Genomic DNA, 16,938 nt, shown 5'->3' on the forward strand with positions numbered 1-16,938 from the left:
AAAAGCATAAACAAGACCTTATAAGCCTTACAATAGTTATTTATAACTACTGGCCTATAATCCAAAAATCACTCATCATCATCATCCGACTATGCTCGGGGTCCTCTACCTGTAATATAAACAGCTGAGTGGGTCAGGCTTGGAAGCCTGGTGAGCATATAGGGTTTTCAACCCACAATACATAATTTAATATGCTTAAACATCAATCAATCAACCGAATTACCCCAACCCCATTATCTTATTTATTTGTTAAGGGTTTACCCTAAGAATCAACTATCACTCCTTCCTAAGGATTCATCCTAAGGAATAGACACAAAGTCACCTCGTCACCGGGGTTTATACAGCGGGCACTAAGTCCATAGCTGCCAAGATTTATTCAACATATGCTAAGTCCATAGCTCTCATTTATCGACAGTATTATTTACAGGTATTCCCCCCTACAATACATGTCAATGGGTTTTTAGAGTACATCAAATGAACATATAGTTCATTACACCTACAGGTTGCGGGCCTGCTAGTGTTCCACAGACCGTCTAGAATAGTCCATGATTGTCGTCCATACTCTGCTGAATGACGGGGCCAACATTTTGGGTAAGTGATTCTCTCAAATTTGACCACTCACCCTCAACTCATGATCAATATTACTGATCATCTCCTTTATCCAACTCACCTTTCATCACACCCACTATTTCATCTACCCATGTTGTACCCAACATTTTTCGTAGATAAAAATACATATACAGTTTAAATTATTTAAAAACATGTATAAATCATTCCTTCAACACCCATCTCAAATAAACAAACAATATATATTCACACAGCACATATTTTATGTAAACTACTTCATATCTATGTGTAAGGTGAAAGTAACTACACACTCACCTGATTTAATGAAAATCGGGCAGCAATTCGTTTCCTAAAACGATCGTTTCTAATAAAACCGGGAGTTTTATTGAGAAACCGGGCTCTGCGATGGTCGGGCTTCGAAACCGAAAAGATAAATTTTTCAGGCTTCTCGGGCACTTCATGGCGTATTCCGGAGGTTATAATTGATATCGGGGCTTCGAGGGACGTTAAAATGAAAGAAATATGGAAAGAGGGGCTAAAAGTGGCAATTTTCCGAAATATACCCGGGAGGTCTCGCACCCTCCTATTTATAGGGCCGAGCCTCCTGATCCAACAGCTGAGAAGAAGCCACGCGTCGCAGATCCGAGGGCTCGCAGGGAAGGCTCGCACGTGGGCTCGCACATGGCTGCGCATGCGAGGGCCTCGCTGGAGGCTTCTGATTGGACCGCTTCGGACAGCACCTCGGTTCGGACACGTTGCTGATGACACACCGAGATCGGACACGGGGCAGCCTCCTATTGGACCGAACCTCGGACTCGCGAAGAACATGACACGGCTCGCCAGGTGGCTTCGGTGACTCAGCAGGTTCCGGACACGCGTCGGATGCGAAGCGAGGACACGTGGCCGAAGTCCACGTGTGCGAAATTCCTCGGTTTTGGGGATTTTTCTCGGTTTTCGCGCCAAAACTTCTAAAATCCATAACTTTCGCATACGAGCTCCGTTTTTTATGTTCTTTATATGCACGCGTAGGTAAAATTACGCTCTACAACTTTCGTTTAGACTTCGTCGGCAAATTTTGAATTTTATTTTTATATTATTATTTTTAACAGATCGGGACAGGAAATCCGTTAAAAATTCATAACTTCTTCATCCGACGTCCGTTTTCGTCAGACTTTTTACCGTTGTGCTACTAATGACGAGACCTTCGATTCTCGTTTAGGTCGTATCGGCTAAAAATCACTCGATCTAAAATTCGAGTTTTTAGCTGTCTACTGCTAAGCTGAAACTTCGAAAAATCATAACTTCCTCATACGAAGTCAGATTTGGGCGTTCTTTTTATCGAACTTCTCGGTTTAATGAATACTACGAGTTTCGTTTAGATTACTAAGGCTAAAAAGTAGTTTATCAAAAACTCACTTTTTACGACATTCGGCACCGTGCCGGTTTGTCGCGAAACTTCGACAGGTCATAACTTCTTCGTTATAACTCGGATTTCGGCATTCTTTATATATCCGTAATCTTTGTCACGCCCACTACAAGTTTCTTAATAGATATCGGCTTTATCTAAAATTTAATTTTTGTCGCTCATTTTTATTCTTAATTAATTAAACCCTAATAATTAAGCATAAAACACATAAAACACATAATATTCACATAATTCATTTTTATTTCTTCAAAATGAGTCACAAAGGTTAACCTAGACTATTATGTCAATATTAATGTCTAGCCTAGAAACACGGGCATTACATGGAATATGATAAGTGTCTAAACTCAAGGCTTAGAACCCGATGTATGAGCGAAAATCATTCAAAATATGTGTAAATTGCATAACTAAGTGTGCAAAAAGTTGCGTTAACTAGTGAGTATAAAGAGGTAACATATTAGGAAAGTACGTTGCAAGGTGAATTCAAGGATATAAACTTTGTAAAAATCTAAATTCGATTGGAGAAATTATGATTTTGTAAAAAGTAAAATCAATCGCGCAGAAAAATTGTACAACGTCCAAAAAATACTAAGAGATTGGTTGATTTTTGGATAAAGTCATAAAAAGAAAAGTTGTAGTGCTCCTTCAGATAAGAACTTAGAGCCAAAGAAGGCCAAAAATGGAGCACGTACAGAGAAAATATGATTTTTGGAAAAACATAAAATACAGGCTAACAATAGAAGTTAGAATTAGCAAAAACAACCTAAAGGAAAATTGTAGTACTCATCTATAGCTACATAAATATATAAAGAATGTCACAAACAAGATTCATATAAGAGAGATGAATTTTTATAAAATATGAATCGTGCGCGCGTCATGTACGCCACGAACGACGCGCATGTCTGACACCCGGATTCATTGAGATGCGAGAGACGTGGACCACCAGGAAAGTGACACGTGTCAAGTTTTGGATGGAGCCACGAGGCTCGTATACGACACACATAGATATTTGCTCCACGTGCACACCAAATTCGACCCTATAAATAAAGGCCTTAACTTCTCTAATCTCCACACCTCAAACACCATCTCTTCTCTCCAAATCGATCTGAAGTTATCTTCATCTTCCCGATGGCTCGAAACTCCCAATACGATAGTCAGAGTCTCTTTGATCACGCTACTAAGGTGAGTTCACGGCCTCACTTTTACTGTTTCAAATGTTTTATGTGGGGAAGGGGAATAGATGTTATAAAACCATTTCAATGATTTAAAAAAAATATATTTGCTATTTGTAATATACCAATAGTTTTGAAAATGCATGCAACATTAGCATAATATTATGTTCGATAGTTACCTTGCCTAAGCTTTAAGATTGATATTATACCTAGTCGTTATAATGCCTAATATTACACTAGAGGATTTTACCTAGTTATTATATTGGCCAATTCTCTAGAATAACCTAATATTTAGTTGTTAAGTTGACCAAATTTAAGGATAAATATTATACCTAGTTGTTACTCTGCCCTAATATTTTATCAATATCATATCATAATTATTATTATTATTATTATTATTATTATTATATATATATATATATATATATATATATATATATATATATGCATCAGAATAATTATATAAAAAAACTATATCAAAGGAAAACTTAAGGATAAGCACTATACTTAATTATACCATGCCCTAATATCTTATCAAATAATATTAATACAAAGATAATTATTAGTTTCGGTTTGTAATTAGAACTCTTTGTATTTTTTATTTTTTTTAATATAGTTTTTGCCGAGGCCCTCGTCTATTTCAATATATATATATATATATATATATATATATATATATATATATATATATATATATATATATATATATATATATATATATGTGTGTGTGTGTTTTTATAATTATGTAAAAAATCTTTTTAAAGGAAAAAATAAATGAAAGAATAATAAGGATAAATAATCACATTATAAAGGTTAATCAAAGCAAGTTGTTAAATGAGACGTATTATTCATCATTTAGCCGATTAATATTCAGCTAACCCGGACCTATAATCGTTAATCTTAAGCGAGCATTAAATATATGTATAAATCTATACGGGATTGACACTTCCACCTGTAGTTGCTAGCTACAACCCCAATAAACATAATTGTATAGTCTTGCAACGTCTGATGAAGCATCGTAACGGGGAAATGTCAAGTCATATAGTTCGATTATAAAAACTCAATGTAACATTGCTCGCCAACCTTAATTAATTAAACTACCTAAAGGGAAACGCTTTGAAAATAGTCAAAGTATGAAAAAGATAAGAAAAAGAGATAAAAATCTATAAAATGAAAAGTTATAGGATAAGTACGGAAAAGTAATTTATTCTAGGAAAAATAAGATATAAAGTATTTGTTCAAATATAAATATAGATACTTTCCTAAGTATCTTATGTAATAACTACTCGAAACTAATCGAGTGTATAAATCAGTTCTCTTTCAGAAATATGGAAAAAGCAAAACAAATATTAAAGGAAAATATAATAAGTTACGAATTAAAGATAGTAAAAGGAAATACTCCCTAGAAACTTATAGTGTTAGAAAAGTTTTGAAAGTCTATAGAGAAATTGACTTAGGTAATTAACTTTTCTATTTGTTCACATATGTATAACTTTTTTTTGTACACATATTACCATTATGATGGGCTATAGCAGGTTACATCCGGTCATAATGGTCATAAGTGAACACTTTCAATAAGTTCGTTACTTAGATGTATACAAAAAAAAGAAGTTACCCAAATATGAACAAAACAAAAGATAAGAGTAAATTACACGAATTGTCCCTATAGTTTGGGGTAATTTACATGTTTGGTCCCTAACTCATTTTTTTTAACTCGGATGGTCATTAATGTTTATTTTTGGTGCGTGTTTGGTCTATGTCTTACCTAAAAAGACTAATGTGTCCTTATTAATTTATTTTTTAATTAATTTTCTTATTTATGTATTTATTTTTATATATTTAAAATAATTAATATACTTCACATATTTGTATCTCCTTACCCTAAACTTGAAACCATATTTGAGAAATTTAATTTGGGTCCCACCAGTCACCAATCAACATCTCATCTCTTATCCTCTGCAACTTTTATTTCCTTTTCATATATAGTGACATCGACGTCTTTATCATCCTTTTTTTCGGTCCTCCAACTATTGCGAACCAACACCACAACCCATTGTCTCTTCATCGAATTTTCCACTACCATAACTTAATGCATCACAATCTTTGCAGGAAAAGAAAATTGATACCAGAAAGAAAAATTGGAGAACCAGATCAACTGAAAACCATAACTTGAAATGCAAATCAAAACCTGAAACTATATTAACAACATCCTAAGCTTTAACTCATCAAACGGTATGTTTTTTTTATATTATTGGTCTCAATTTCTGATACTTTTAGTCTCTAATAAATTAAAATTTTTATATTTAATATCTTAAACAATAAAATTCTATAAAATGACGATGTTTTTCTTTCCATGTCAAATCTAGAGTGTTTTTTTTTACCAAAGTAATGTATTTTAAAAAGATATTTATTAAAATAGTATGGTTTCAAAAATATCTACCATTTACGTTAAATTTTATACCAAATCAAAATTAGAAGGTAAAATAAAAAAGAAAAGAAATTGATTTATAAGTGTAAGTAACTTTTCGGTTTGTTCACATCTGGGTAACTATTTTTCTTTTGTACACATCTAGGTAACGAACTTTTTCGGATGTGTTCATATATGATCATTATGACCGGATGTAACCTGCTACAGCCAGTCATAATGGTCATATGTGAACACTTCCAAAAAGTTCGTTACCTAGATGTGTACAAAAAAAATAGTTACTCAGATGTAAACAAACCGAAAAATTAATTACCTTAATAAGTAACTTTCTAAGTCTATATCTTCATAAATAAAGATGGGAAATCTCCAGAAAAGTCCTAAAATTTTACCCTAATTTACGAAAAAGTCACAAACTAAATTTTGTTTACGAAAAAGCATGAATTACCGGTAAAAATGGCGATTTGACCCTTTTTTTCGGTTTACCGGTTTTATTACTTACATGTTTCACTAAAGTCCCATTATTTTACCTAATTTGCGAATAAGTCCCAAAATAAAATTTACTGATAACTTGGCCCTTTTCTCTATGTAACATACATTTTACCGGTTTCATTGCTGACCAGGACGCTCTATCATTAAATGAGATGATCAGATGGATATGTTGAGTTATATAATGTTATGTTTATCATAAAACTTGATATCCTGATGTATTGTATATCTTTTTGGAACATAAAATGCAGCCAATGAAGATTACAATAATTACATAAACTAACAACAATTGCGTTATTTTTTACGTTTATAAGAAATATCAAATTGTCTATCTAATCTTATGTAACCCAATATATTCATCTCATCAGACATCAACTCATTTTCTGCCCTTTTTTCTTGGAAACACACATTTTATTGGTTTCATTGCTGACGTAAATACATGGTCATAAATGAGCCGATGAGATGGATATCAAGTTTTACAGTAAATATGACATTATATAACTCATCGTATTCATCTTATCAGCTAATTTAATGACTAGGTGTCTAAGTCAGCAATGAAACCGATAAAATGTATGTTACATGAAGAAAATGGCCAAATCATCAGTAAATTTTCTTGGAAACACACATTTTATTGGTTTCATTGCTGACGTAGATACATCGTCATAAATGAGCTGATGAGATGGATATCAAGTTTTACAGTAAATGTGACATTATATAACCCATCGTATTCATCTTATCAGCTAATTTAATGACTAGGTGTCTAAGTCAGCAATGAAACCGATAAAATGTATGTTACATGAAGAAAATGGTCAAATCATCAGTAAATTTTATTTTGGGACTTATTCGCAAATTAGGGTAAAATAATGGGACTTTAGTGAAACATGTAAGTAATAAAACCGGTAAACCGGAAAAAAAACGAGTCAAATTACCGGTAATTCATGCTTTTTCGTAAACAAAATTTAGTTTGGGACTTTTTTGTAAATTCGTGTGAAATTTTAGGACTTTTCTGGAGATTTCTCAATAAAGATCCTATATCAAAGAGTATTTTTAAAGCTATAAAATCTGGGAACTCACCACATTATATTGACTGTTTTCAAAACCCATATATTCTTAGGGAACTGAAAGAAAAATAGATCATGGCAGGGAAGGATAAGAAGCATAGAATTACATAGTTATTTATATTTATATATATATACTAATTTAGAACTAAATGATGAACAGTTCTTGGCTGTCATTGGACCACTTCTATTTTTTATTTTTTGTTTTTTTTTCTTCAACAATCATAGATTAGTGTCACGACACATGTATGAAAAATGGGAGTTTACCGACTGTTACCCCATAAAAATTGGATTGGTGGCGATCGGCTCTTAACCCGATATCCCACCGCCCATAGATGGATTTCACCCCCGATTAATGTTTTCCTTCTCCATTTCTTCCCTATTTTCTCTGATATCGGTTAAACCTCCCTTCTCGGCTTTGCGTCTGGTGGTTCGATAATACTCCGTCGCCAACATGTGCTTCCCACAAGCGAACATCATAAACGATGAAGGAAGCTCCCACCATCTTTATCTCTCAGTTACCTTAATTTTTGTATTGATTTTATTGAGATTCAGGTTTCTGTGTTCGATGTTCAAGGGAATACGCGAACGGGTTTCTACTGATATAAACCCTACATCGATTGAAGTATTTTAGATCTGTGAAGGGGTTTCTACCAAAGGAATAGACGACGGGGTTTCTACGCATCGCTCTTCCATGTGGCCCTGATATGTCCATATTATCTTCTGGTAAGTGTTTTCCTTCGCCTCTTTGACCATCGAAATCCACCACCTGTGTTGCATGTGTCTTCCGTAATCTCATATCCTCGAATTGACAGGTCGGTGAGCTCAAAGATATTTAGAAACTCTTTGTCGGCTTCCAAAAATTAATCCTTAATTTTGCGTTTTATGCAGATATGTACCTATCTCCTTTGGGATTATGCCACTAATGGACATTTTTTGGGGGAGAAATTCAAAATTTAGTCACAAAAAATCGGATTTCCACATATAGACACGCTTTCCACGGAGGTGAGCTCCGAGGGGATCCGCGGATTCACTGGAGCTCCGCGAAGTGGCAAAATCGTAATTAAATCAAGGGTGTTTTGAAAAAAAGAAAAACACTGTAGCTCCGCGGAACTGTTCATCAAATTTTTTTTTCATAAACACCCTTGATTTAATTACGATTTTGCCACTCCGGGGAGCTACAGTGAATTCCTCGGAGCTCACCTCCACGGAAAGCATGTCTATATGTGGAAATCCATTTTTTTGTGACTAAAATTTGAAATTCTCCCCCAAAAAATATCTATTAGTGGCATAATCCCATCTCCTTTGTTTCACTCATCGCCTTTCCACCAATAAACCTTTGACCTCGGTAGAAAGGCTCAACAAAGCCATAAGAAAACCTCCCAGATAAAAAAAAACAATCGCTCTTTTTTAAAAGCATCTGTTTTTAAAAGCTTTTGTACGATTCAGGCTTTAAATCATTGTTTCCACTATTTGTGAACTAAGTTGATTTTGGTTATAGGTTTTTTTTTTCTTATCTGCGTTTAAATTTTGAGGTTGCTGATGCGAATTTCTATCAGTTTGGATTATGGTTGGGTTTAATTTGAATATTCATCAATTGGCTTTCAAGATTGTGAATACTGTTCGTGTCCACATCTCATGGATAGTTAAAAATGTATACTGACTGAACCAATCTAAGTAGAAATTTTATGCGCATATATTCTGCTTCATATAGAAATGTGTCCCTGTTATTCATTATCCTCCATCACAGGTACTTTTTTTTTTACCTGGGAGGTTTTCTTATGGTATAAAATTTAACTATCCATGAGATGTGGACAAGAACAGTATTCACAATCTTGAAAGCCAATTGATGAATATTCAAATTAAACCCAACCCTAATCCAAATTGATAGAAATTCGCATCAACAACCTCAATCACATGTACTTTTTTGGTGTTGATGTGTATGGTTACAAAGCAATGAAAGGGATATATGAAATTATGAATAGCTTTTGATGTTTTTTTTACCCTATATCAAGAAGTTGTAATCTTTTCATCTTCCTAACCCGCATTTTGTTTTGGTTAAACATGAATTTTACATCTGCAGGGTCTGAAAACTAGCATTGTCGACGGCGATGTGGTTGATGGAACATGTGTTAATCATGGTTGTGTTTCTTCAAAAGGACTTCTTACTGTCAGGGGTCGTATGAGGGAGCTTCAGAATGAACACCATATGAAGTCTATTGGTTTACAGGTATATCCCTTACTCAAAAGTACAAGAATTAGTCCTTAAATATTGGTAGAATTTACAAATTTGTGATAATTTCTATTTGCAGGTTGCAGCTACTGGTTAGTTTAAATTGCAGGTTTTCTCCATGTGAAACATACACATTCTTTTACTATTGATTTCTGAGGTCTGTGCGTTGTTACTGAAATTTCAGATAGAAATCTACGAAATCCAGCCACTACATTATGTAAGATTCTTTAAATTTTTTACTAATATATTATTAGAAAATATGTATTTTTGTAATTTATATGATGTTTCTTCCTAAGTTCTTATGAGTACCAAATTGAGACAATCGATATGACTGTAATTAGGATAAAAAAATAGTTTTGGTTTTTCAATTTATTCCACTTTTGCCCTTTTAACATGTTTACCTTTACCGGTAATATTCAGGAAAAAATTGTCAAAAACTAGAAGATAGACTACCGGTGAACCTTCTAAAAGGGTGAAATGGGAATAAATGCAAAAATGTTTTGTCTTTTTAGGAAAACAATAAAGTTGAAGTTTAATCACAGAAAAAACCCAATTATACTATCTTTTATGATTATGATATTAACCCTAAATGAGTTGCCATAATTTGTAGGATTCCCTGCAAGATTTGAAGTCAGAGTTCAATATTTATGAAGATATTATGCTTCAAAAGATCAAAGGTTTGTTAAGCTAATGGTTGATTGTTGTTATTGTTGACTTTTCTTCTCTTTGTTTTCCCATTTTTAGTCTCAATTTAAAGCTGTTAGCATGAATGGTGGGTTTCAGAGAGCTTTTGCCTTGCTCTTGCACATCCACTTGCTACCAATAGAGTTGTTTTTGGTTCTGATTGCTAAAAGTAAATATTTACTTACTTTAAATCTTTAATTTCTGAATTTAAATCCTTATAGGGTGTGACTGATTCCCCATATTTTTCAATTTCTTAAGGAAGGGCTAAATGCAAGAAAAAGAGATGTACTTTTGTTGTTTTGTTTACCATAGCATCCTACTTTCTTTTTTTACTTATTATAACTTTGTATGTTGAAAATTGTAGAATCATTAGTTACTCTTTAATAAACTGAAGCCTATTTAGAGTTAAAATTTTGTAAAGTTCCCTTTTTTCGTGGATTTGTTTATCAAATTACTTCCATTTTAGCATTTTGACAAGTTCTCCTTTTTCTTATTAACTGCACTAGATGATTAGATATAGAAATATACAAACATCAAAAAAAATTATGTTTTAATCAATTAACCAATGATATAATATGATACTTATACATCATAAGAATTAGAAATAACAATAAATCCAAAAAAAATTATGTGCACTTTTTAGGTTTAACAAACTTTGGTATTATTAAGTTGGCTAAATGCAGCAAGCATCAATGTACTTTCATTTATCTATTTATTATTTTCAATTATAACATTGTATTAGAAAAATCTTATTTGTAAAAAAAAATTGCATATTTAGAACTATTTGTAGATTTAAAGTATGTTTTTAAATAAGAGTGAATTGGTTAGATTGGTTTTGTATGTTGCCAACAGGTGTTCATGCTAATGGGTCAAATAAAATATGAGGTTTCATTCATCTATGCACAGACCAACATTTTCTTATCTCTAAACTTTCTGCATCGCTTTAACTAATCCCGTCATTCGCTTAAGGACTACGAATCGACAAAGTTTCAGCAATCGATTCAACACAGAGCTGGTATCAAGGGATTAGAAAACGTTGATAACCATGTAAAAAACATCCGATGTTTTCGATTTTGACTGATTAAGTTAGGGTTATCTTCAATTAACTCTCTGGAATTAAGAAACGCAAGAGCTTTTACTTTTCCAGAAAAAAAAAATCGTTTATTACCTGTTAATTCCCTCTCTTTATGCTATGGTGTTTTGATTAACAACATTATGCACCAAATGCCTAATTTTAATATAAGATTTCTCAAAAATTATAATATAACATAACCAAGGACAAAGTGTAGAAATGATGCCTAAATGATGACAAAAATTTGCATTCTAACTCCTGCAAGGCGGGATCCTTCCCTAGTTATCATCTAAAAGTCAACGAATTCGTTGTGTGTGAATAAAAGAATTATGTTGTTGGTTTTTATGCTTTGTGATTTAGATAATCGTACCCTGTCACAGCTCGATGTTTCCGCCACGGGCCGATGACTAAAATGAAAATGTTTCTAAAAAATAATGGTAAAATGGAAACAAAAAAAATATTGGGGCTAAATGCAAACTCATACGTAAATATTGGGGCTAAATGCAAACCCATACGTAAATGTTGAGACTAAATGCAATTTGAGAAAAATGCAAATCGACACGTCATCATAACCTGTTGCTGACTCGCCAAGGGACCGAAAATTAAATGTTTTCTAAAATATAATGACAAATAAAAAAACAAAAAATAAAATTGAGGCCAAAACAGAATAAAATTATATATATAATGGTTTTTATGACAAAAATGAAAAAAAATAAATAAGGTTAGCGTTTGAATCTTATTTTCTAAAAAACCCCAACTTAAGGTAAACCACACAAACTCTAAAAAGCTAGGGTTTTCCTGTAAAAATCACTGTATAATATACTAATTTAAAGGTATTATTTTATAGAAACCATATAATTATGAACAAGAAAGTACCTGAATAATATACACTCCTACCTATGAACATAAACTTATCCTCCTTAATCTTCAACCAAAAAACTTGGTTTTTACTGTATAATATACTAATTTAAAGGTATTATTTTATAGAAACCATATAATTATGAACAAGAAAGTACCTGAATAATATACACTCCTACCTATGAACATAAACTTATCCTCCCTAATCTTCAACCAAAAAACTTGTGATCAGAAAAGGAATTGATTCGTACACAACCAAATTTTTCTATACACAACAATTTATGCTTTAAAATATTGTATTGTTCAATTCTATTAAGCACAAATTATTGTATACTTATAAAAACTGTCGTGTACTAATCGATTCCCGACCAGAAAATGTTCACTCGACCTGTTCGCCAATCAAATCAAGGCCAACAAGAAAAAACGCGATCCCTTGAAAAAGCAAGAAGTAAAAATGGATTCCCTGAGCCGCCAAGAGACTCCGAGCTGCCGCCGTCAAGAGAAGAAACGCCAGCATCAACTCCTTGGTATAAACCCTATTATATTTCCTCTTTCTGTACGCCTTCGTCTCTTCCTCTTTCATCTTCTTCTGCAACTCCTCCAGATCCGGTTCGGAAATACCTCCTCTAGGGTTTACTTTCCGATCTTTCTCGATTAACGAAATCAGATCTCCCTCCGACGATCGGCCGGATTTCTTGGTGACGACCCATTCGTAGGCGCTTCCGAGTTGGAAAAGACCAGAAATCATGGCGTTGAATTTGGTTACAGACATCGTGTTTTCGAAGAGGAGGTAAGGGACGATGAAGGGGAAGGATTTGGGGGCGGGGAGGATGTTGAGAAAAGACATGGTGACGGGGACGTAACAGATGATTAATGATGGAAGGGTGGCTTCAGGTATGAACATCGTCATTGGGAGAACGATGCAGAAGAGAGTGAAAGAGTAAAAGGGGAGAATGAGTTTTCTTAAGAGGAAGAAAAGAAATATTAGGTTTGTTTTCTTCCAAATGCTAATCTGCAAAAACACCAGATTGAAACTCAACCATTCACCATTTTCATTTTGAAGGTTACACTAAAAAAAATAGATAGATACCTTTGATTTTATGATATCTGGTAAGCAAAGCCTAAATAGCTGCATAGGTCCAGAATGCCATCTATGCTGTTGCTTCCTGTATGCTTCATATGATTCGGGTAACTCACATTGACACTGAAAAAAATGAAAAGAGAAAAACACAAATTTAACATCAACTAATATAACTTTTTTAATAAAATATATAAAACCACACAGGTATCAACTTTGCTCTATCTATGTGGTTCCATCTAGGTTATTTTCGATGAAGAAGATGAGGAGAGGATTCACGTCTTTTGTACTATTCGCCTTAATCTTTTCAGGTGGGACCAAATAACTGCAAATTTTGTCCCACTAACATCTGATCAATTGTATGTCAAACAAAAAGAGTATAACATGTAAGAAATATGGTTGCTATTTTAAGGAGAATAAATAAGAATTATGGAAAAATGTAACAATTACCACGGAAAGAAAGATATTGGTGATGAAACATAAAAGTTTGATAAATTGCATAATTTGGTTGATGCAAGTTTGACCTTCAAAGTAAAACTTGTTCAAAGAAAGCATATTATACCTCAACATCATTGAGAAATATCATTTTCCATCCATGAAGATGAGCTCTAACGGCGATGTCCATATCCTCAACGGTGGTCCTCTCCAACCACCCACCGGAATCCTCCAACGCCTTAATCCGCCACACACCCGCCGTCCCATTAAACCCAAAAAAGTTCAAGAAAAATCCATTTACTTGTTGCTCAACTTCAAAATGGAATGTTAAATTTATATATTGTAACCTTGTTAGTAGATTCTCATCCTTGTTCACAAACGACCAACGAGCTTGTACCAATCCCAATTCCTCGTTATCCTAAAAATTTTAATCAAAATATTCGAATAATTACAAGGTTAAAGCCAAGAAATAGTAGTTGATTTTCATTTTTTTTTTGTGTTATAGCATCTTACTTTAACTTCTTTATTTTCCATCATTGTACTTTCCGTTTTTTTTCTTATTAATGCATAGTATAATGAGTAATCTACCCAAATTATAGCATTGTAATTCCAATTTATGTTTTCTAATTAAGATATTATACTTCCAAAGTCATACCCTATTATAGCATCATACTTGCAATATTTTTCTTATTAGGATATTATATTTTAAAAACTTTATCCAGATTTTTTTTTTCATATTTGGATGACGTGGGTTACATGTAATAAATAACAATGCTTTCTTTTATTTGTTTATTATTGAACCCTACTTTTTTTTTCTTATAACAACGTCACACTTTAAAATATCTACCCAATAACAGCAAAGCTACCCAAATAAAAAATCATTTTTACTGCTATAACTCTTAGTAGATTTTTAAAAGTACAGATTACTAATAAGAAAAATAAAATAAAAGTACCATGCTGTAAATATAATAAGATAGATTTTTAAAATAAAAAGGAAAAAAAAAAAAACAAAAGTGCAGTGTTATAATTATGTAGATTTTGAAAATACAATGACTTAATTGGAAAAAAAAACTAAATGTACAATGCCCTGAAAGAAAGATTTGAAAGTACGATGCTATAATAAAAAACAAATGAAGTGCATCCCTATTTCTTGCATTTAGCCCTAGATGACATTGTTATAATTGGGTTTGATTTTTCAAAGTACACTGCCATAATAGAAACAAATACAAATATAATAATAAGAAAAACAAAGCGATGAAAGTGTGTTATTATTTCTTGCATTTAACCCATTACAAATACTTTAAAACACATGAACATAATCTATTACCTTAAAATGAGAAACTGTTCTTGTTAGAAAATCAGGGGAGGGCTGGAAATCGGCATCAAAGATGGCAACAAATTCATAATCTTTAGCATAACTACAATTCATAGCAGATTTAAGATTGCCAGCTTTATATCCATCTCTAATCACTCTGTGCCTATAAACAATATTTGCACCATCTCTTTTCCATTTATGAACCTCATCTTTGATCAACAATTGGGCTGTTGGATCATCCGAATCATCCAAAACTTGAATTAAGATCTTGGATTTTGGCCAATTTAAATTACAAACAGCTCCAATTGATTGTTGATACACCTAAATATGTTCATCAATTTACAAAAGATACGTTATCAAGATTTAACGAAAGAAATAATGACATACTTCCAATTGTTTGTGTATTGCATTGTAGCATCTTATTTTCATTTCCTTTTTATTAATGTTGTAGTTTATAACTAAGTTAGTTACACAAACAAAAGTAAAGTACCATATGTGTAATTCAAATTGTTTAACGTTTGGATCAAATGTTATAAATAGCTTCTATCTTTTTCTTTTCACAAGGAAAGTTACCTCTTTTTCATTACACATGGGGATCTGGACAAGAACCATCGGGAAAAACCCATCACCCTCACCAGATTCAAGATCTGTTAGGGTTTGTTTAGCGACAGGTTTCATCTTCATGACCCGAATCAAGAAACAACCCAAACAGAGCACAAATCTGTCCAAACTCTGAACCAGAAACATATAGACACAAGAATTTGCCAAAATCTGTAGTGGTGGAGCTAGAAATTCGACACGTATCAAAACCCATTTTGAATAAATCCAATCGAAAAAACCCTTAAATGCGAATGGATTTGTCAATGTATATAAATACTGTAAATGGAGATCGGGAGGTCCAAACTGCCACCCTTTATAATAAGCAGCTATCTCGAACGCTAGTAATAGAACAGATAACAAAAGACACGCCTTAATGCAAGTATAAAAACGTGTGGATGTTCTAACGGGGATTCCGGTGTCGGATTCTGTATCTGTCCGACCGGATGTTACACGGCGGCGAACGGCGTAAGTAAGGGAGAATGTGGTGGAGGCGATAGAGGTAATGCAGCCGGCGGCACGATGGGCTTTGAGGAGTAGCACCCATGTCAGCTGCCTGGCGTTTTTGTTGTGGGCACGTCTTTTGTTGGACAAAACGGCATCGTTTAGGAAATCTTCCTTCGATGGAACTTTGAGCTCCACCATTGACCAGTTGTTTGGGTTTTCCATTTTCACCACCACCGGAGTCACCCGGTGGGCTTTTTTCATCAACCAATTCGGTGCCATTTTTGAAGAAAAAATTGTTGGTCTTTTAGGTTTTAGGCTGCAAATGGCAACGGGCACATTGTTTGAAGATTTAGGTTTTAGGCCGTAGAGTGGGTTTCTTCTTCGTAATTTTCTGTTTTTTTTTCCTTTTTTTTTATTCAAATTACAGGATACCGCTACACCACTTTGCAATTGCTCACTCTAAATATAAACCTTGATCGACAATGGTGGTTGGGGTTACGATCATTGCCGTAAGAAAGATGAAGACTCGGAAAATATGGGGCTTTCATTCCAAAAGAAACGGATTATATGGATGCAACTCCATTGTCTTGTTCTTTGGTTATTTGGAAAGGAAGAATTTACCCACAACATTTCGAAAACAGAATAGAAGAAGAACAAGAAAAATTTGGGTAGGATGGATGAAGACGAATATGAACGGAACGACGAAACACAAACACACGCGCTTCCAAATCCCATGCCACAACTTTTTAATAAAGACAAATCTTCATAAATGGCCCATATAATTTTTTATAATATCAAATTTAGTCATTAATTTAATTTTGGTCGCTATAAGGTCCGGTTTCAATTTGTTTCACGATTGATCCCTGATCCATATGAAATTACTTCGTTACCCTTTTTAATTTTATTTACCTTTTTCTTTGTTTATTTTGAATTTTAAAAATAAAAGAAAATTAAAACTCCCAACCCCCACTCTTACCTCACGTTTTCTTCTTCCTTTATTTCTTGCTTACCACTTCTCTTTTTCTCTCTCAAACATACACACACACAACACAACACAACAAAAAGAAGTTATCGATGCCTCCCTCTCC

General features: G+C 33.4%; 1 protein-coding gene across 1 annotated transcript; it reads right to left on the reverse strand.

The window, feature by feature from the left end:
• Positions 1 to 12,046: 12,046 nt before the first annotated feature.
• Positions 12,047 to 16,568, reverse strand: LOC145136776 (putative xyloglucan glycosyltransferase 12). The gene is made up of 5 exons (XM_079070889.1): positions 15,380 to 16,568; positions 14,819 to 15,127; positions 13,619 to 13,909; positions 13,069 to 13,182; positions 12,047 to 12,990 (listed from the first exon to the last, which is right to left on the reverse strand). Exons 1-5 carry the CDS (start codon positions 16,127 to 16,129, stop codon positions 12,358 to 12,360), a joined length of 2,097 nt encoding a protein of 698 aa, XP_078927015.1. The 5' UTR covers positions 16,130 to 16,568; the 3' UTR covers positions 12,047 to 12,357.
• Between the last annotated feature and the right edge of the window lie 370 nt (positions 16,569 to 16,938).

The sequence above is a fragment of the Lactuca virosa genome, chromosome 9, assembly GCF_052849685.1.
Source record: "Lactuca virosa cultivar CGN04683 chromosome 9, Lactuca_virosa_CGN04683_v6, whole genome shotgun sequence".
Taxonomy (NCBI): domain Eukaryota; kingdom Viridiplantae; phylum Streptophyta; class Magnoliopsida; order Asterales; family Asteraceae; genus Lactuca; species Lactuca virosa.